The following is a 23,137-nucleotide window of genomic DNA, read 5'->3' as shown; positions in this document are numbered from 1 at the left end:
CATTGTTGCAGGTGACAGACGTTACGATTACCTTAGAAACTTAACGGCCGCCGGCCGTTATGATAACGTCCGGCGGACGTTATATGCATCTTTTCCATTCTGATTTTGCTTATGTTATAATAATATAACAATATAGTATGACGAAAAATTTATTTCAAGTTTGTTACACATTGAAAACGCAAAACGACCCTAATCAGCGGACAAACCATTTTTTTTTAAGTAACATTACTATATAGTTAAGAATGACATTGGCAAAATGCCATCTAATTGCCACTATCACCCTCAAGTTGTTAAATAACTTAGTTATTTTTTGCGTCCCCATCAAGCTGTCACCTTACATAGGGTCACATCCACAACCAAATCTTACTTTTATGTAATCCGTAGTAAATGACACTTACGTCAACCTACCAATGAGCATCGTCTGCATTAAGATTCAATATAAAAACTAAGAAAAAATTAACAAAATGCGAGAAAACATTGTTAAATTACTGAAAATGAAAGAACAGCTATTAGACAATCCTGAAAAACAGACATTAAATATTTAGTATTAAAAACATTGATGCCCTTGGAGAAATGAAGCTTTAAAATTTTTACTGCAATTTCACAAAATTGAAAATATTTCAAAAACGGTAAGGTTTAAGTATGTACACTTGCTCTCTGGTTCCCACCCGGGAGGCAAGAGTTCAAATCCCGCTGGGTTATTCTATTTTTTATTTTTTATTTAATTTTGATTTTGTTTGATTTTTTGTTCCTGTTTGTTTTTTATATTTGCCGGTCATTTCAGCCTCGTCTCAGTGTTGTTTTAATTGTAAAATGTGAACGTGTATTTGGATTAATTTTAATTGTATTTGTAAGTTATGACGACCTTTTTATTATTTGTTATTTATTTAGGTTCTTTCTTGTTAGGTCTGATGATGCTCGTATATGAGCGAAACACGTGTAACAGTTTAACATTGTATAAACGTTGAGACCGAGACTTTGAGTCTTTTTTCTACTTTTTTAATTAAGGTTTAAGTATAATAAACCTTAATCAAAATTACCTTCATTTTAATCGTAGAAACTAAAAATGTAATAATATACAGGGTGTTCCATTTAAAAAAATACAATATTTTTTACTTATTTGGGACACTCTGTATCTTGTAAAATTATTTTTAAATTGTACCTCTAATAGTCCTTCATCGAACCCAAAACTTACAATTTGTAAAAATCTCATCGTTTAGCTACAATACTCCGTGTCGTATGTGGTGAACAACCCTGTATGTTTCGGCTTGTTAGGCCTTTTTCAAGAGTTTTTTAAGAAGTTCTTTAAGAGTTTATATATATATAATAGATGTATCGGTCGAACCGGCTCCTATATTTATAGTTTGATGCTGTCTCTATATATATATATATATATATATATATATATATATTCTATATATCTTACACGTTAAAATATATATATACATATAATCATATGACCAGGTATATATATATACACATCGGGACAGGTCAACTCTGTGTATAGGATTTTAACGTGTAACACAGTGATGTAGGCAGCTTAATGGCAAATCAAATGTATTAAAAAAGAGAAAAAGTTGGGTGGGTATGGGTGGGTACATTTCTTCTGAGCGGTATTGCCAGATTTTGCATCAAAATTTCAAACCGCATAAGTAGACGTTTCAAAAAATGTGGCATCTAGGGTTGGATCTGGATTTTCGACAATTAGTTACTCATTTTACTACAACTGTAATAGATTACATTTAGCTTAGATATATTATCTTCATTTCAGTAGTATACATGAACATTTTTAACATAGTTTATTTTATTCTAATTTCTTTAAGACTACGATAATATACTGGTCGGCAAGAGAAGATCTTGGGTCGTTTATTTTAGTCATCATTTACCTTCATGTCTAGAAGTGAATCGCTATGGCAATCTTGTAAGTCGGGGAGAAAAAATTATTACCTATCCACTTAATCCGGAGCTCAACTTCATACGCTGGGGAAAATTCTTGCTCTTTTCTCTTTGTTCATTTATACAATCACAGAGTCTATAGACTCTGTGCACGACAATCGGCACCCAAAGCCGTGTGTACAGTATCGGTTATATCATTAAATAAACTAACCAAAAAATATGCTGTATTACGTTGTAAATAGTGCAAATTCTATTGTCGACCATTCTCATCAGTATTAAATAATAATGGAGTGAGCCAGTGTGAAGTGAGACATTAAATGATTGATCTTTTGTTAAATTACGTGGTATAACTTAACACAATGATGAATCGTTTAATGTTTCATATGCACCTCCATAATTATTTAATCTGTAATCATACTGATTACATTGTTCGACAACAGAATTTGCGCTTTTAGTACGTTTTGGAATTAATAGATTATCTGTCTTATTATGCAACTAGGGATGTACGTGTCTACGTAATAGAGCATCAGCATCTCTCTCAATATATCGTATTGTACTGAACACGTTGACACACGAGAATCAGCAACCAAAGCCGTGTGTAAGCTTCATTAAATAAACTAACCAAAAAATATGCTCTATTACGTAGTTACGTACATCCTCAGTTACATAATAGGACCGATAATCAATTAATTACATAATGTTGTAAATATCACAAATTCTATTGTCGACCGATCCGGATTAAGTGGATAGGTAATAAACTTCTCATTTTTCTCCCGTATTTTATAGTCTTTTCTCTTTCAGAATATCGTATTGTACTGAACAAACGTTGACTTTATTCTTCATACACACGACAATAGGTACCCATACACCAGCGTTCTTTCCTGTAATTCTTTCCTTATGCGTTCTTTCTTGTCAAAAAATTGAAAGGAAAGAACTAATGTCCAATCCCACTAACACAAACGCAATCTTGTTGAATTTCCTGTCAGTTTTTACTGTAAGACTGGCCTGTTCTTTTTTGAAGGAGTTATATTCCTTGCAAAGCCCACTAACACAAAATACCTTTCGTTGCAGTTTTTAAAGGATTTAGTTTGTTATACTGTAAATGTGACACGATTATTAAAATTTTTCCGCTAGACGATCATTTTACTAAGGATCGAGAGATTTGACTTTTATAAAATTTTTGTTGTGCAATACAAGTAAACAAGTGGTGTGCTTTGAATAATAATATTAATATTTATTTTTATTATTATTAAACTATTAATATTAAGATGAAACCTAAAAGAATAATTGCAATTGCTGCATTTGGTATTGCAACTGAAGTTTTGTTTAAGAAAAAGCAGAAGCGCCGCATGTTGTCAAAGAAGTGGCTTCAGAAACGGAAAATGTAGAGCGATATGAATCTGTTACGAGAATTACGGACAAGTGAGCCTACCGATTTCCAAAATTATTTAAGAATGGATCCTAACACATTTGATGAACTGTTAAAATTAGTTAGTCCATACATACAAAAAGAAGATACGGTAATGAGGCAGAGTATTTCACCTGAAGAGCGCCTTGTTGCAACTTTGAGATATTTGGCCACCGGAAGAAGTTATGAATGCTTGAAGTTTAGTACTGGAATTTCTCCACAAGCTCTTGGTCGCATAATTCCAGAGACATGCAAAGTAATTTACCAGGTTTTGCAGAAAGATTATTTAAAAGTAAGTCAAACAAATAAATATGTACAAAGTTTTATTACACAGAAATTTACAAAAAAAAACTCTTAACAAAGTATAAAGATTATTGAAAAAAAAATTACACTTGTTTTTGAATATCGGCATACAACATTATTTCCGGGCCTCCATTATTATTATCGTATGATTCTTGGAAGGCATTGTGTTCTTGAGGGGACTATGTTCTTGTGAGGTATTGACTCCTTGTGGGGCACTGTTTGCTTGTAAAGTACTTTGTGTGTACTGTACTGTTAAGGGGTCGGGAGAGTTCAAAGGCGTTAGTGTGTAATGTGTTGTGTTTGAACGAGATGACGATGACGATGCCACAGGAGGATGATATGTATAATAATTTGGTTCTTGCACGAGATTCATATTTATTTCTGTTAAATCCGTAGCTTCAGTCAGCTTATTTAGTATTGCCTTATTAATGACTTTAGTGAGTAAGACTTCTGCGTACATTTTCTGTTCAGGGTTCGAAACATTTTGTATTTTAAGGATAGATATTGAGCTAAGGCATCAGTCTCTGTTACTTTTGTAGTTAATGCTTCAGTGCATTGTGCCATAAACATTTTTTTTTGGCGTTCTTCACTTATTTTTGTCTTTTTTGTGGATTTATATTATTATGGTCAATATTTTGGTATCTTCTCTTCTTAGGGACTGGGGAACGGACCTGCGTTGTATCAGCCTAAAAATTATTTATTTTTTAATAATAGAATTATTAAAATTTTTGGCATTACAGTGTAGGTAGGTACAGGTATAATTGTGAGATTTAAATTGGTTCGAAATTTTTAATATATTATTGTTTCCTATATTAAAATTTATTTGTACCCTATAACAAGCCCAAAAGTCAAAGTCTATACCGCCGTTTTTACATAGGTACCCTCCGAAGCACTAAATATTATACCGCGTTTTTTTTTGTTTTAGTTTCCCAAGACTGTCCAAGAATGGATGGATATTGGAGAAAGATTTAACTCTCGTTGGCAGTTCCTAACTGCGGTGGAGCTATCGATGGAAAACATAAGAATAACATGTCCAGCTAAAACAGGCGCATTTTACTACAATTATAAAAAGTTCTATAGTATTGTTTTAATGGCTTTAGTAAACAGCGATTATGAATTTTTATATGTAGATGTGGGCAAAAACGGAAGAAACTCTGATGGGGCTATTTTAGAGTATACTAAATTCTACCAATACCTCAGAAATAATCAACTGCAGTTACCTCTCAAGGAAGAAAACATAGAACAAATGAATTATGTATTTTTGGGGGACGAGGCATTTGCTCTGCAAAAACATATACTCAGACCGTTTAGTCAATCTGAACTTACATATAAAAAAAGAATTTTTAACTATCGCTTATCGAGGGCTAGAAATGTCGTTGAAAATACTTTTGGATTAATTACCGCAAGATTTAGAATATTGCACACTGCTATTACTGTACAGCCTGAAAACGCCAAAGATATTATAATAGCAATATGCGTTTTGCATAATTTTTATGTCGTAAAAGTAAATCATATTTTAACAGAAAAACAGTAGACAGTGAAAACAAAATCACACATGATATAAAAATAGATGGGGAATGGCGTAATAATGCCGTTGAATTGTATGGATTTGAAAAAAAGAAGCAAACTAATGTTTTGGTGGAGGCAAAACAAACTCGACAAGAATACCTGGATTTTTTAATGGAAATGGTAGTGTGACTTGGCAAGAAAACATGATTGAGAAGGGCAAAGCATAATTCCGCTTACAATATTAATTAAAATTTAACTTTAATTTAAAATAATATTTTTAGTTTGTACTCTAATAAATTTTAAAGTATAATAATTATTGATTAATTTTTCCTTTATAGGTATCATTATAAAGTTTACCTCAACACTGTGCTTAACAGATTCACTATCGCTTATGTCCTCCACTGTTTCAGAAATTTGTTGAGTACTGTTTATAATACTGGTTGACGGAGAAGGGTCATCAATATTGTCAATACTTTCCGAGGGCAATTCATGATCAGTTAAAAACATCATGTACTTAAAATACCATAGTGTGCTTTTATATATTTCATCAACACCCGTTCCAGATCGCTTTGACTTTTCGACCTAAAAATATATAGATAATATAATAATCACTGCCTAATCAATTTAAAATATCATTAATTACCTTTTTAACTCTTTTCGAAAAGATCCCCTCAAAGATTGAATTTTAGATTTAACCATTTTCTGGTTTGCTTCAGGGTCGAACTTCTTCCACATTTTAACCAACTCCAAATATCCCTGATTCTTTAAATTTCTGTTGGTGTACAACTCTTTATTTTTAACCTGCCATAGGGCAGGGTGAGCCCAGTATGTGTCTATGAATTGTTTTAAAATTCCTTTTGGGACCATTCGCAAGTCACTTTTTTCGTCTTCTATATCGACAAAAGACTGCATTTGGGTGTCGATTTCTTCTTCTATCAAATCCATCGTAATTAATTCGTAAAACACTAACTAGCTAATAAATATTTAAGACTTAAAACAAACTACCTGGCGTTTTAACAACAGGACTTTCCTAACAGGAAACAACACACGGATATCACCTCTCAAATGAAATGACCCCAAACCACTAATACAAATTTTTTACACGTTTTATCTTGTCGGGCTGGAACGCCAGTACATCCTGACAAGAAAGACGGAAGGTGCATGTGTCGTGCATATACCCACTAACTGGCGTTCTTTCCAGCTGGATTAGACATTCCTGCAGGAAAAAACGCTGGTGTATGGGTACCTAATCGGCATACAAAGCCGTACGTTGTACGTTTTTGTATCTACACTGCTCATGTTTTTGTTGCTGTTTCAGCATAAGTTAAAACAAGCATTAAAAAAATTACTAAAAATCAACTTTAAAAAAGGACAATTAGCAAAATAATTATAAAAAATTTAAATCAAAGGTTCAAAAATACCTCCCTGTTGTGCTTCGCAATAGCCAAGACGGTTATAAAACTCTGACCTAACTTTAGCTAACATAACAGCGGGGATATTTTCTAACGACTGAACGATTTTTAATCGCAGCTCGTCAATATTCATGGGTCGTTCATGGTTATGGCCATAAATGGAGTTTTTTACATATCCCCACAGAAAGAAGTCATTGGGCGACAAATCAGGAGAACGTGGTGGCCAATTAATTGTGCCTTGTGTGGAAATTAGCCGATTGGGAAATGTGGTTTGAAGGAACAGATTTACGTTCCGCGCGTTATGCGCAGGACAGCCATCCTGCTGAAACCACACTTCCTCAAAATTGATTGGCAAATTTCGAACTGCTGGTACAATTTGGTTTTGTAGCATATCCAAATATTTGGCAGCTGTTAACATACCATCAATAAAAAAAGGCCCAATGATATGATTTTGCAGCATGCCAGCCCAAACATTTAGTTTTTGTGGATATTGTGTCCGCAGTGCCATACTAAGGTGCTTATTTTCTCGAGACCAATAACGTACTATCGAAGGATTGTGGTAGCCATGTAAGGGAAACGAGCTTTCATCTGAGAATAATATATTTTCCAAAAATAAATTATTCCGTCGGCTCTTTCTCTTACAGCCTCGCAAAACTCCAGACGTCTGTTACAATCTGCGGGAAAAATTTCTTGCGTGGTACTGATTTTGTAGGACTTATATCCATGCCTTTTTAAAACTCTGCGCACCGTTCGAGCATTGCAACCAACTTGTTCGGCTATATTTCGGCTTGAACAAGGTTCGCTTGTTTCGACCGCGGCACAAATATTAATTTCCTTGTCGGGACTCACCTTCTCTGCGCTTTCCTTATTGTCACAATTTCTGCACGCCGCAATGCAGCCTGTTTGCTCAAATTTATGGACAATGTTGCGTACAGTTGTGGCACAAGGCACAGGGCGATCTTGAAAGGTGAACACAAAACGCCCAATGACCTCTTCCCGACTTGACGAAATGTAAAACCATTTAACGATATGCACCATCTCTTCGGTCGTATAAATAGCCATTTTTGAAACACTAAACGTACATACCGAAACAGCTAGGCGAAAAGAATGATGCAAAAATAGTTTGGATCTCAGGTGATCTATTTCCTTTCCCCACCCTTTCATCTACATAAAGGTGCGTATTCACTATCCGAACGAACGAATGCTACTATCCAACGAGCGAACGTCCAATCTTGTTCGCGCGGTTCTATAATTTTCATTCGTTTGCGAACGTCTCTGATATACCGACTGGAAACGGATGATGGAGCGAACCGAATGGCGAACGGCCGCATGCATTCGGTTTGCTGTCCAAATATACCGAATTTCATTCCTTTGTTCTTTCGGATAGTGAATACGAACCTTAACATAAAGCACCGCCCCTCTCAATGCGTTCTCCCACCATGCTTATGCTTTACCTTGCCCACACCCGTAAAAACCGGTAACACTGTATCGGTCGCACCGGCTCCTCGCCGGCCACTTTTGATGCTGTCTCTCTGTCTGTCAACCGGTCATTTATATTATTCTCTGTCTTACACGTTAAAATCCTATACACAGTAATCAAATGACCAGGTCGGTATATATGCACATCGGGACAGGTCAACTCTGTGTATAGGATTTTAACGTGTAAGACAGTGATGTAGGCAGCTTAATGGCAAATCAAATGTATTAAAAAGAGAAAAAAGTTGGGTGGGTATGGGTGGGTACATTTCTTCTGAGCGGTATTGCCAGATTTTGCATCAAAATTTCAAACCGCATAAGTAGACGTTTCAAAAAAATGTCGCATCTAGGGTTTGATCTGGATTTTCGACAATTAGTTACTCATTTTACTACAACTGTAATAGATTACATTTAGCTTAGATATATTATCTTCATTTCAGTAGTATACATGAAAATTTTTAACATAGTTTAATTTATTCTAATTTCTTTAAGACTACGATAATATACTGGTCGGCAAGAGAAAATCTTGGGTCGTTTATTTTAGTCATCATTTACCTACATGTCTAGAAGTGTATCGCTATGGCAATCTTGTAAGTCGGGGAGAGAAAATTATTACCTATCCACTTAATCCGGAGCTCAACTTCATGCGCTTGGGAAAATTCTTGCTCCTTTCTCTTTGTTCATTTATACAATCACAGAGTCTATAGACTCTGTGCACGACAATCGGCACCCAAAGCCGTGTGTACATTATCGGTTATATCATTAAATAAACTAACCAAAAAATATGCTGTATTACGTAGTAAATAGTACAAATTCTATTGTCGACCATTCTAATCAGTATTAAATAATAATGGAGTGAGACAGTGTGAAGTGAGATATTAAATGATTGATCTTTTTGTTAAATTACGTGGTTGACAGTGTGAAGTGAGATATTAAATGATTGATCTTTTTGTTAAATTACGTGGTATAACTTAACACAATGATGAATCGTTTAATGGTTCATATGCACCTCCATAATTATTTAATACATAATCTTATACTGATTACAGCGTTCGACAACAGAATTTGCGCTTTTAGTACGTGTTGTATTTAATAGATTATCTGTCTTACTTATGCAACTAGGGATGTACGTGTCTACGTAATAGAGCATCAGCATCTCTCTCAGTATATCGTATTGTACTGAACACGTTGACACACGAAAATCAGCAACCAAAGCCGTGTGTAGGCTTCATTAAATAAACTAACCAAAAAATATGCTCTATTACGTAGTTACGTACATCCTCAGTTACATAATAGGACCGATAATCAATTAATTACATAATGTTGTAAATATCACAAATTCTATTGTCGACCGATCCGGATTAAGTGGATAGGTAATAAACTTCTCATTTTTCTCCCGTATTTTATAGTCTTTTCTCTTTCAGTATATCGTATTGTACTGAACACACGTTGACTGTATTCTTCATACACACGACAATCGGCATCCAAAGCCGTACGATGTACGTTTTGTAAGTTTATGTTTTATTTAATGATTGATATTATTTTGTTAAGTTATACCACCAAGTGTGTAAACTAGTACAAAATTAAAAAAGTTAATTTTAAGTAAAGTTCTTTGAAATATATCTATATTACTATTATGAATGAGAACTCTTATCGATTTTTAATTTTGAATTATATTGATTGCCATGTGTCATGTTTCTATTATTATTGTCAATTTTCTGCGGATAGCTGATAAATTAATCTATTGTCAATTCAATTTGATTATAATATGATGTTCAAATACCATTTTGTTATTCATAAAAACGGCCTATTTATTACTTCTCTGCCATACTGATCCATCAATAAATATTTCTTACGTGTTTGAACAGAGCAGACGAGCAAAATTTATTAATTTTAGGGTCCTTTATATTTACTCATCCCTGATTCCATCCAAATATGGCCGCTGATTACAAGCGGGAGGTAGACGTTCGCTTTCGGTCATAGGCGTACTTAAAACTAAAATTTCTTATCCTCGTATTCAGAATTGCAAATAGCAATAAAAAGGATAAAGATAAGCAAAACTTTATACTGATAAGTTTGCTGTACCAATATTAAAAAAATTGGTAATGGGAAATATTTCATAATATTATGGACATGATAATGTTATAATGTAATACTATAAAGTAAAGTAAAAGATTTGAAGTTAACGTCTCCTTTTTGCTGCCAGGGCTAATCTGGACGGGGCCTACTTTGTTTACGTGGAATCCGAACAGCGGTCCTCGGTCAATAACCGAGCAAGTGTCTAAATCGACTCTTACTCACGAGATATCCGATCTCATCCGGCCTCGAACCGGCGTGAATGAGCAGTGTGTGTCAATAGATTTTACACTTTTACCTTTATTGGACAACAGCACGATACAGAGTTTCGAACTGGTCACCCGTCCATCCACTAGTATCGCCTTACGTCGCTTAACTTCGGTGTTCTAATGGCAACCGGTGTTTCGACGTAGCTGGACCGTTGGCTACAACCGTTATAACACTAGTTATACCACCCCGCATAAATTCAGTATTATTATAAATAAGTAATTTATTTCACACCCCTCAAAGGGTAGCACAATTAGAATCATAAATACGATGCCACCTAACAGTTTTATAATGTTTATAATGTTAATTTTAAAGGTCGTTTTACATAAAAATTGTTTATCTGTTTTTATTTATGATACAAAACCCGCTTGATCATAAAACTTTTTGATCATGTCGATGAGCTTTTTTTTATATTGAGTAAGTATGGGGCTAATATTTTATTATATATATTTTATGTTACTCTTGACAAGTAAAAAAGGATAAACTTATGCATATAATAACAAGAGTGAGGGAGATGTAACTACTTAGAAATATTCTGACACATTAGTTCGTTTCGTCAGCGAGATCGACCATGCGCAATAAACCATCAATGCTACACTGAGAAAACAGGCATTAGACAATGTGATAAATTAATTTAAGAAAAAAGAAAAAGTTTTTCTTTACACATAGAACCAGACTAGAAATTACTTTAGAATTGTAAAGAAAAACAAGATCTCAAAAAGAAAAAAATGTAGTACAAAATTTAGTATAAAATAACATCTTAAAATTCAAATGAGATTAAGCGATGGTGAAATACAAAAAAGGCGAAAATAACAAAAAAACGATAAAAATCTTTTCAAAAATTCCACAATCAAACCCCACCAACATTACAGTATGAAAATATCACTATTGAGAACCTTGAGCTACCTGTCGCAATGAACCATAGTTGCCACTGTACAAGTCTAAAATGTAACCGTAAATGACACTAAGACTCTAGGTGTCACTTCTTTTATTCATGGTGTTAGTTTGTGAATTTATGTGAACCATTTCAAGAAAGGTTCTTTTACAAAATGAGTCAGCTCTATCCAGAATCTCAGCACCATCCCAGTCTATCCTGTGGTCTAAATTGTTGACATGTTCTGACAATGCACATGACAAAACGCCCCTTCTACAGTCACTTTTGTGAGATGTGATGCAACCTTTTAAGTTTCTAAAAATTTGGCCTATATAAGACAAATCGCAATCTTTACATTGCAACCTGTACACAACATTCCAATTCTCCATTATCTGAAGTGGTGTCTTAGTTCTCGAATAGAGTTTAGACAGAGCTTTGACTTGTTTGTTTGCAATTTTAATATTATCATATTGTCTGAAAACGTTTGTAAGTTTGTATGTAAGATTATCTATATAAGGTAGAGAGAAATAACTGACAAGTTGTCCATTTTGATCCTCTGTCACTCGGTTAGGCTCAAGAGGAATATTAGTGATATTAGGTAGTTGTTGTGCTGTAGGTCCCTGGTTATTATTGTTCACTATAGCTGTATGAAACAAAAACCTGTTTATAATTTTTTCTGGATAAGAATTGTCAATCAAAATATTCTTTAAAAGAGCCAAAGATTCCTCCACATAATCAGAGTGGCTTAGTTTGACTGCTCTAGACTTTATTCCCAAAATTAAATTTATTTTTGATTTCATTGTTTGATATGAATGGTAGCTAATGAAAAGATTTGAACAATATGGATTTCTATACCATTTTGTTTTAAGGATGTTATTTTCTGTTCTCATAACCAACATATCAAGAAACGGAACAGCTCTGTTCGTTTCTTCTTCCACAGTGAATTGAATATGTCTGTCGTAGGTATTAAAAATTCTAAAGTCTAAAAAAAATGCTAAATGCCTATCTGATCTTTAGGAACAGCCAGTAACAAATCATCTACGTAGCGCTTAACAAAGGGAATATGATATGGCATGTAATGTAGACAGACAATCCTTAACCAGATCGTCCAACACAAAATTTACGAAAATGGGTAAAATTTTAGAGCCCATAGGGGTGCCAGAAATCTGTTTATAGTACGTACCATTGAAAATAGTAAAATTAGATTCAAAAATAAACTCTATTACCTGCTCGAGTGTTTCGAAATCAAATGACAACACGGGGAAATACTATTCCAATTATTACGTAAACTTTTCAGAACCACCTCCATCGAGAGGTTAGTAAACAGAGAAACGACGTCAAAGCTAACTATTACATAATCCGGTGGAATCTGAAAGTTGTTAATAAAATTACTGAACGAAAAAGAATCCCTAACATAATAATCATTGTCAATATTATACGCCCTAGTAAGAATATCTGGGGGTTCTGTTATATATATATATATATATATATATATATATATATATATATATATATATATATATATATATATATATATATATATATATATATATATATATATATATATATATATATATATATATATATATATATATATATATATATATATATATATATATATATATATATTATATTTTTTTATTATAGGAGCAACAGATGCCTGACTCACTGTTGCCGGATCCGGATAAAGTAGTAGGAACGACTTCCAACTGTGGCAACCCCTATTTGTGGCCACTTTTTGATTGGCATCCCGTTAAAAGTGTATTACCCTATTCACAAATATATATAAAAATTATATTTTAATTACATTATGAGCTTAATAATCCTGCAACCTGATCCTGTGCTATCAGGTACACAATTTAAAATTAATTTTAAATAAGAGGGACTCAAAAAGTGTGGCAGATATAATATTTTTTAATGTAACACCCAATACAATAATTTTTTATTTTATATTTAGATTCTGCCAAGAATTCTATAACCTTTGTATATAAAGATTGATTGTTGATTTATTATATACTGTAGCTATCGCCAATTTAACTGGTAGTGGCAATATGTAAATACTTTCATACCAGTGATTAGCATAGAAAAGTTTTTACACAATGCCACTACCATGTCGGTGCTGGCATAACACATTCTTTTAAATAAATATTAAGAAAACTATTAGTTCTAGGTATTTAACATTATTTATAATATATATCTGCCTCACTTTTTGGAGTCCCCTCTATATTTAAAATTAATTTACTAATTAAATTTACTCTTTAGTCTGTCACTGACTCACACTGTACAACATAAAACAATATGTATGAAAAATAATACTAGACACTAAACACTACACACTTTCCTCTCCCTCAGTTAAATAATTGTCCTCATCTGAATCGGAATCATTCGTGTCGATAATTACAGGTAGAATATCGGAGGCATCAATCAGTTGTTCTTGGGCCCAGGCTTTATCGATTATGCTATTGGTATGTCTGATATAATTCTTCCATTTCTCTGGTGTAACCTAAAATAAAACTTTTAATATAAAATACTCTAAACCACATGTAATCTACCTTCTCAAGTGCTTCTTTCCAAAGACCTAATACTGCATCACTTGTAACAGGATGAATGGCACTAATCTTGGCATCATAGTAGCGCTTGCATTCTGACCATACCATTTCGATGGGATTGTACTGACAATGATATGGAGGAAGTCTCAACACACCAAACCAAACCAAACCAAATAAATGCAATGGAATAAAGTTATAATGTTAAATCAACATATCGCATATACAATTGCATTCATGTCAAAGTAATAAGACTGTTTGTTGACTTACTTGTATTTCTTAGGTGCAACATTCTGCTTGACAATATTCCAAACCTGATCTTTCATTGCCAGAGGTGGTGATTGGATTCCCTTTTCTTGCAAGAAATTAATCAGGGATTCCTTACTCCAACTCTGATTTGGAGTTCTCTCGAAAAGGGTACTGTGGTATGGAGCATTATCCATTATAATCAGAGATGGTTCATCTAAATTTTAGATTAGACAATATTAGATTTTCCCATTAAACATAATATAATTTTAAAAAAAATCATAATATAATTCCTAAGAGCTTATTGTGAATTATCACCTAAATTTGGAATTAATTGTTCTTCAAACCACTTTTCAAAATTTGCCGAGTTCATTGAATCATGGTAGTCACCCGATTTAGTGCCTGATTTGAAAACTAAGCTAGCATTCTCCACAAATCCATCTTCTGACCCAGCATGCAATACAATATACCTTAAAAAATCACTATCATACATACCCAAAAATGAAGTACAAGGTACATTTCTTTACAGTTAAACTACAATGTAATCGATATAATCCCATGCATTTATTGGTGCACACTTGTTGCTATGCAGATGTAACGTTTTATGTTTTTCTTTGCATTCACTCTTTAGGTTAGAAACATTATCGTTATATCAGCTGTTTACTGCTCATGCACCTTAGACAAGCAAAGAGAGGGGACGCGTAATCGACATCTACGGCCAATATCAAATTTTGTGATTGGCTCCTAAAAATTGTGTGTTTTTTTGTATTTTGTGCTGTAAAAAGCTTTTTAAAGACTTGAAATAATTATTATTTAAGTATGGTGTTTTGTTGTGCTTACAATTCTAAGATCTGTAATGAGAGAAAGAACTAGGAATCACTTTTCACAAACGGCCTTGGCATGGAGCCTAGCGATTTTCCATCACAAAATTTCTACTGGTAATGCCCGTCCCCCCCTTTCCTTGTCTAAGTGATGAACAATACATTTTGAAAATTTTTAAATTTAAGTGTAAATCCAGTTGGTATATTAATAACTTAACATTTTCCAAACATCAGAGGTTATTATTTGTCTATTTGTCTATTTTTTGGAAAACTGTTTGAATATTACAATTGGTTTTACACTTAAATTTAAAAATTTTTAAAAGTGGAGTTAACTGAGTTGTGCAGTGCATGGCTCATATGTTACTTACTAGAAACAACTTAACAGTTATCATATATTATTGTTTGTATCTCTATTTGTTCCCTTCTAACTGACCTATAAGTGAACCAATGAATATGTAAAAAACATGTACCTTACTCCTTCTCCAGATGTTTTACGAACTGTTTGTAGACTGCCATCTTGCCAGCTCTTTCTAAATCCACCCTTACTGTAAATCCAGGTTTCATCAAGAAATACTGGTCTGAAAGAACAATCAGAGATTTGATTTTCTTTATATTGTCGTAAAAATTGCAGTCTCTTCTGTGCAATATATGGCTGCTCCATTAAATACTTCCTGTTAGAATGCTTGCAACTTTGCCATCTAAACTGCAAATATTTAAGTCCTTTCCCCAACATAGTCAGAGACAACTGAACATCATCAATGTTTTGAAGGTTTGCTTGCAAAGTTTGTAATGTAATATGTTCCCCTATATAATCCCATACAGTGAAAAATTAGATACATATAATATTAAACAATAATAAATTTATTGTAGCCTACCTGCAGCATACATTGAATAAATACGTGTTCTAATTGTATGTTCATGTATCTTATAAGCAGGAATTCCACGGGACAAAGCAATTCTGTGACTTGTTGCTGCTTTTTGTTCTTCATCTTTCACGATTCCTCTAGAACTGATTCTTTGCACAGTCGTGCGTGAAATTCCTAAAGCCTCCGATGCTCTCTATAAAACACGTGAATATTTTCGATTTAGTTAAAAAATATTAACTTGATAGTTGTCCAATTACATCGTAAACAGCCGACACAGTCAAAAGAGGTTTTCGAGCATTTTTTCGAGTTTGAAATACTGGATAACTTTTAATATGAGCCGTTGTTCGTTTTCACTAAAACGGGACGGCATTTTAAACACAAATTAAATCACAAATAACTCAGTAAACACAGAAAATCTCCCACAAAAATATCAAAAAGTGATAAAAATCCTCTTTGAAAAATTTACGGGAAACTATCGGAGCCGTTAAAATTTAACAACTTTGACAGTCGGCGTTCCGTATTGTTCAATTTCGGCGGGTAATACAAACACGATGTTTGTCCTTTTCTATTCGTGCTTATCGGACAAGGACGTAAATATTTTATCCGTAATAATAGTGATCAGCATGTGATCAGTATATAAAAAGAATAAAATAATCGTACGATGTAATCAATATAATGGACTTACGTTTTTGACACAAAATTTCCATTTCATGTGATGATAAACATGGATAAGAGAGAGAATGACAATCTGTGACGAAAGTTCCAAACCTCACGAATTGAACAGTATATATATATATATATATATATATATATATATATATATATATGTATATGTATTTATATATGTTTAATTAGAAACTTGGCATGAATGTTCTTAATGAATGTTAGTTAGGATCCTCTAATATTTGATTATCAGTTAGGTGTGGTTTGGTTTGGTTTGGCTTAGAAATTACAAACCAAGAAATGAACAAAGTTTTTAAGTTTTACATCAATGGATTTTTGAACTCCTTATTTGATAAAAAAATAAGAGTAAGTATAGTATATATATATATATATATATATATATATATATATATATATATATATATATATATATATATATATATATATATATATATATATATATATATATATATATATATATATATATATATATATATAATAGTGAATTAAATTTCATAATACATATGTAGATCAGAGAACTTCAAGAGGCAAACTGCAAATTGTTAATCAGTTTGAAAATATGTAAACTTTTTCTGGGGTTGTGATAGTAAAATTGAAAAATAATAAAAGACAAAAATAACCAAAAATGTATTAATTATTTTAATATAATATAACTATACTATTAATATATAAATATATTCATTATTTATAGCTAAGTCGATTTGTATTAACAATTTTGAAAAATATATGTATCTCAAAATTTTTTATTTTTTAACACTTTATTTAGACTGTGTATGAATTACTGACATTATACAATTTTCATACTTTATGACTTTAGCAAAAACGTCAGTAACTAAAAGAAATTGCAATGATCACCGACTATACCACAGTTCAGCAAAGTTGATTTGCATGGCGACGAATACATATTTTTACATTTTTTATATTTTTTGAAAACAATATATATCTCATCATTCTCTATGCATCTTAATATTTTTTCTATTTTACATATTTCCTTATTTTTATTTATAAAATGACTACTATGTATATTTATAGTAGACACTATAAATCTCCTTTCTATATTTATTTTTACAAATTTCTCACACAATGTATTGTTTAATAAAGGTTCATTGGCAAAGCCAATGCTCATTATTAAATGTGTATTATTTTTTTTCTGATTATATAACGCTGGCGAATAGAATTCACGACGTTCACTTTCCCGATTTATTATCTGCTCCAATGGCCTGCTGGAACTTTTCATATTTCTCTTAATATAAAGCATTTTATTTTCAAATTTAAATGCAGAAAACTTCTCAAGCGGACCAAATTTTTTCACATCATCACACAAGTGCACCAAATTGTGGACATTATGCGAAATAAATTGTCTTCCACATATATATCTTAGCATAATTTCTCACAAAATACGTCAATTGGCAAAATTGATATATTTCATGTGCAAAGGCGTTGATAAAATTCTAATTGCACAATGAAAAGATAGAAAATGGTTGTACTGATTTTGAGGTAGTCTATTTTTTAAAACAATTGGCCCTGTATATAACAGAAATTGCCTAAATTCTGTGGCTTTCCACATATCAATTTGATGCAAAGCATTTTTTCTTAGAAGCCTAGCACAATCTCTTCTATCAATATATTTTCGCATCCTGGTTAAATGAATATTAATATTCTCTATATCCATATCCCTCATCCTTACTTCTTTATTACCTTTGACAAAAAAGTTTAAAAGTCTTTTCATGACACCTAGATATAAAAGATGCATTGGGTCCAAAGGAAACTGACTCAATCCTATATCAATAGTCAATAGTGGACTTGGTGCGAGTTGAAAAACTTAAAACTCTTCATAAAACTGATTCTTAAATAAATTATCTTGTCGAAGAGGACAATTAATATTGTTGTAACACATTCGGTGGTTCATATACTCTCCTTCAACAACACATTTTGTACATCCATTATATGAATTATGGCCCTTAACACACAGAATGAATTCCTTAGCTGGTGCATCACAAATGATTTTTGATATATAAACATTGTAAGTTTTGGAATTAAATGTAACGCCAGATTCTCTAATTTGAAGAAATTCTTCTATTAGCTGTCTTAAAAAATTATTCGGATTATTAGGCTTTATATTCCCATGGAAAATTCCTATTATAAATGGGTCACTGCATGGTAGGTTATTAATAAAACCTAAAATAGGCCAAAATTGGCTTCCAGAACTCTTAGTCAGTGGCAGTCCATCAAAATTTAAATCTAGATATATATTATCCAAGAGAATCTCACCGTGCAATTTTAACACATATATAATGCCATTTAGAATACCAAAATGATAATAAGATCCATTGTCACATGACATTATATTTCCTGTCCTAGAAGTTTTCAAAAGTGAGCGACAATCTGATGGTAATTTCGTAAAATCTGAAGTGCTCCAAGGATGTTTTAAAATCTTCAATAAATCGCTATAAGCCAAATGTGAAATATGGTGAGAAATCGCCCAGGAATTTAAATTAGAAATAAGGGTATTAGTATTCAAAATTGAATTGATTGAGGAGGATAGTTTTTTTCTAAATTTTCAGAAATATGTAAATAATTTGACGTAGTATCATCTGCTGTTGATGGATTTAGGTACACTGGAACTGGATTCTGACTAAGTGGTACCCCTAATTGGTCATTAATAGCTGACATAACTACTGTATTAGATAAAATATCTTGAGATACAGTTCTATCTCTTTCGCTCGTAACGCCAGGTGTTTCAACAGATCCCAAAATCTGTTTTTTTATCTTAGTTCTAAGATATTTTCTGTTCATATTAGAAACTGCTTTTTTCCCCACCTATAAGTATAAAAATTTGTTGAAAATTATATAAACTTTTACTTATTAGTTTCTAGTGATAAAATTTCCAAATAATAGAACTAATATTATTAAATAAGTAAATGCTTATTAACGGACCAGCCAATATTTACAAAAAAAACAAATAAAAATAAAATATAAACAAAACAAAAATGATAAAAACCCCAATAAAGAGTAGTGAATATCACCAATATAAATTAAAGATGGAACTAACCATAGATAAGTCAGACAATTCAAATAAAGTTTTATATTTAAAATATCTTACATTTATATTAAAATTATACAGGGTTGTTCACCACATGGCACCAAGGCAAGGGTGTATTCTATCTCCAATGTTGTTCAATTTATATGTGGAAAGAGCATTCACTGAGTCAATCTCCGATAGTCCCATTGGTTTGAAAATAAATGGTATTCCAATTAATAATATCCGATATGCGGATGACACAGTGATATTGGCAGACAATGCAAATGATCTCCAAATTCTTCTAAATAAAGTTAACAGTGAAAGTCAAAGACTGGGTTTAAACATAAATACTACAAAAACTAAATTTATGGCTGTTAGCAGAAACAATATTCCGAACACCAGAATTTACTTAAATGGAGAGGTCATCAAGCAGGTCACACAATTTAAATATTTGGGATGCATGGTTAACCCTTCGTTAGGCGCGCGGATGACACTCGTCATCCACGCGTTTACTTAGAGTTGCGCAGAACAACACGCGCGCTTAATCAAGACGCCCTCCTTAGTACCTCTCCGTAAGTATCTGAAAAAGTAATCTACAGTACGGTGGCAGCGTTTATAGCGTGAAGTGTTATTCATTTTCCAGTTTATGTTCAGTGGATGACAGTTGTCACCCGCGCGCCTATCCAAGGAATATTAGTTTATTCAGATAATTTTCTTTTTTTATCGTATTTCTCCGCACCATTTTGATAATAAGGTTGTTAATCTGTTATTTTATTTTAGAATCTTATCAAAAATCATATATTTTCAGATTAAATTGCATTATGTCTGATTCGAAAAAGCGAAAAACTGAGCACAGTCGTGATCCTGCGAAATGGCTAGAATGGTACGAAGAGTCATCTGATGAAGAACCTCCTAGGGAAGAGACAGATTCTGAAGAGGAAGACTTTGTCATAAGAAGCGATCACAACTCTGATTCAGAACAAGATGTCGACATATTGGCACAAGATGAGGACATGGCAAATGATGGGAATTTGACTAAGGATGACAACATGACCGAAGATGCTGGTATACAGAACTCAGGTGAAAATATCTACTTCGTAGCAAAGGATGGAATTACTAAGTGGAGAAAAATGCCACCACCCACCAATGTAAGAACTAAGTCTTGTAATATAATCATTCATCTGCCAGGTCCTAAAGGTGCCGCCCGTGAAAAGAAATCAGAGATAGATATATATAACCTCTTTCTAGATGACAGCATTATAAATATTATCGTAACATCTACAAATATTTACATCGACAAAATTCGCTCGAAGTTTGCTCGAGAGAGAGATGCAAGGTACACGGATTCAATAGAAATTAGATCTTTCATCGGACTCCTTTATCTGATTGGGACGCTTCGATCATCAAGAAAGAATTTATCAAAATTATGGGATAATTCAAGAGGTAATGGGCTCGAAGCGTGCTATCTTACTATGAGTGAGAAAAGATTCAGATTCTTGATAAGATGCCTCCGTTTTGACAATATTCAAGACAGACCGGCCAGGAGAGAGTTAGACAAACTTGCTGCTATTAGAGAAGTACTCGAACTATTCAACAATAAATTTCAGAGTCTTTTCACGCCTGGAGAATATCTTACTGTGGACGAACAGCTCTTAGCATTTAGGGGAAATTGCTCGTTCAGGCAGTACATACCCAGCAAACCTGCTAAGTATGGACTCAAAGTGTTTGCTATGTGTGATTCAAAGACTGCTTACACAGTTAGTTTGGAACCATATGTGGGAAAACAACCTCCAGGCCCTTACGAGCAAAGTAATTCTGGCGAAGATATTGTTTTGCGTTTGGTAGCACCAGTTGAGGGCACAAATAGAAATATAACTGCCGATAATTGGTTCACGAGCCTATCTCTTGCTAAAAGTCTCAAAACTAAAAAACTCACCTATGTCGGAACCATCAGAGCTAATAAGAGGGAGCTTCCAAAGGAGTTTCTACCAAGCAAAACACGGGAAATAAAATCATCGCTGTTTGGGTTCCAGGATGATGCTACTCTTGTGTCCTATTGTCCGAAGAAAAATAAGTCTGTTTTAGTTTTATCGACGATGCATTTTGACAATGCCATAGATGACTCAACTGGCATAGAAAAAAAACCTGACATCATTACGTTTTATAACATGACAAAAATTGGAGTGGATTTGCTCGATCAACTATGCCAAAACTATGATGTATCCCGGAATTCAAGAAGATGGCCCATGGTACTTTTTTATGATTTTCTGAATATTTCTGCTATCAATGCTTATTGCATTCACAAGTATCATTCCCACGGCCTAAATAAATGTGTGAAGAGAGCCAATTTTCTGGAAACAGTAAGTTGGGAGTTGATAAAACCCCAAATACACAGAAGATCAGAAATTCAATCTCTGCCAGTGGAAATACGACGAAGGTCCAAGATTTTAGTTGGTGTTCAGGACGAGCCGACTCCCCAGGAAGACAAAACAGGATCTCGAGGAAGGTGCTTTGTTTGTGGTAGATCGAGGAACAAAACTACCAGAAGATGGTGTGTAAAGTGTGGCAAATGGGCATGTGGTGATCATCTAAAAGATGTTTGTGTGGACTGTTATGAAAATGCATAGTGTAGTCTTTTACAAGTAATCCAAATTCTGTTTTGTTTTTACTTTGCCTCTTTTGATGCATAACGTTTTTTTATATAACAATATACCGTAATATTAAAAATAAAGTGTCATTTTTTTCTTAATTAATGTTAAATTAGATGGATGACTATTGTCCTCCACGCGCTTAATGACGCTATTGTAAGCCGCGCGCCTAACGAAGGGTTAACGAAACGTGGGATCCGGATCAGCAGATCAAAAGCAGGATCAAACAAGCAAGATCTACTTTTCTGAGACTGCGAAGATTCCTCACAGATAGGGATTTGAACTTCGGCCTTAGATACAGAATGGTGAAGTGCTATGTCTGGTCCGTTTTGTTATATGGTGTGGAAGCATGGACACTGAAGGTAGCAACAATAAACCGAATTGAAGCCTTCGAAATGTGGACTCTACGACGAATGCTAAGAATGCCCTGGGTCGACCGTATTAGGAATGAAGACATTCTCAGAAGAGCTGGTCTGGAACAACGTGAACTCTTCGAAATTATCAAGAAGAGGAAAATAGCCTATTTGGGACACATACGTGGAGAACGATATCACTTTCAGCGTCTGATTCTCCAGGGTAAAATAGAGGGGGGCAAAATGGGGATAGGACGAAGGAAGCTATCCTGGCTGAGAAATATTCGTCATTGGACAGGCATACAGGACTTCCAAGCACTCCAAGTCGCGGCAGTTAACAGAACCATCTGATGAGGAAGAAAAAGATTAACGCCTACGCAGGAATCTGCACGGCACCTTAAGAAGTTCACCACATACGACACAGTATTGTAGCTAAACGATTAGATTTTTACAAATTGTAAGTTTTGGGTTCGTTAAAGGACTATTAGAGCTACAATTTAAAAATATTTGTACAAGATACGGAGTGTCCCAAATAAATGAAAAATATCAAAGTTGTATTTTTTTAAAAGGAACACCCTGTATATTATTACATTTTTAGTTTCTACAATTAAAAAATTCACAGTCCTTCACAAAGATGCAACCGGGGGGGCATTAAAAATGATGAATAAAAACGTAAAAATATGATTAGTGTTAATATGAGTGTATTACATACATATGTTTAAATAACGAA

General features: G+C 33.3%; 3 protein-coding genes and 1 pseudogene across 3 annotated transcripts; 2 read left to right on the top strand and 2 right to left on the bottom strand.

Annotated features, from left to right (window-relative positions):
• The first annotated feature begins 2,693 nt into the window (after window positions 1–2,693).
• Window positions 2,694–5,271, top strand: LOC115884420 (annotated as a pseudogene).
• A 1,243-nt stretch (window positions 5,272–6,514) lies between these two features.
• On the bottom strand, window positions 6,515–6,946 carry LOC115883260. The gene has a single exon (XM_030901600.1). It carries the CDS (start codon window positions 6,944–6,946, stop codon window positions 6,515–6,517), a length of 432 nt encoding a protein of 143 aa, XP_030757460.1.
• A 6,619-nt stretch (window positions 6,947–13,565) lies between these two features.
• On the bottom strand, window positions 13,566–16,032 carry LOC115884411. Its single transcript, XM_030902974.1, has 6 exons — window positions 15,958–16,032; window positions 15,710–15,893; window positions 15,305–15,638; window positions 14,332–14,483; window positions 13,774–14,230; window positions 13,566–13,724 (listed from the first exon to the last, which is right to left on the bottom strand). Exons 2-5 carry the CDS (start codon window positions 15,720–15,722, stop codon window positions 14,034–14,036), a joined length of 696 nt encoding a protein of 231 aa, XP_030758834.1. The 5' UTR covers window positions 15,723–15,893; window positions 15,958–16,032; the 3' UTR covers window positions 13,566–13,724; window positions 13,774–14,033.
• A 3,909-nt stretch (window positions 16,033–19,941) lies between these two features.
• On the top strand, window positions 19,942–22,137 carry LOC115884404 (piggyBac transposable element-derived protein 4-like). Its single transcript, XM_030902965.1, has 2 exons — window positions 19,942–20,160; window positions 20,215–22,137. The coding sequence occupies exon 2, from the start codon at window positions 20,228–20,230 to the stop codon at window positions 22,031–22,033; it is 1,806 nt and encodes a 601-aa protein (XP_030758825.1). The 5' UTR covers window positions 19,942–20,160; window positions 20,215–20,227; the 3' UTR covers window positions 22,034–22,137.
• The last annotated feature ends 1,000 nt before the right edge of the window (window positions 22,138–23,137 follow it).

The sequence above is a fragment of the Sitophilus oryzae genome, unplaced genomic scaffold (assembly GCF_002938485.1).
Source record: "Sitophilus oryzae breed Bouriz unplaced genomic scaffold, Soryzae_2.0 scaffold_111_pilon_pilon, whole genome shotgun sequence".
Classification (NCBI taxonomy): Eukaryota; Metazoa; Arthropoda; class Insecta; order Coleoptera; family Curculionidae; genus Sitophilus; species Sitophilus oryzae.
This window is presented reverse-complemented; position numbering and strand designations above follow the sequence as displayed.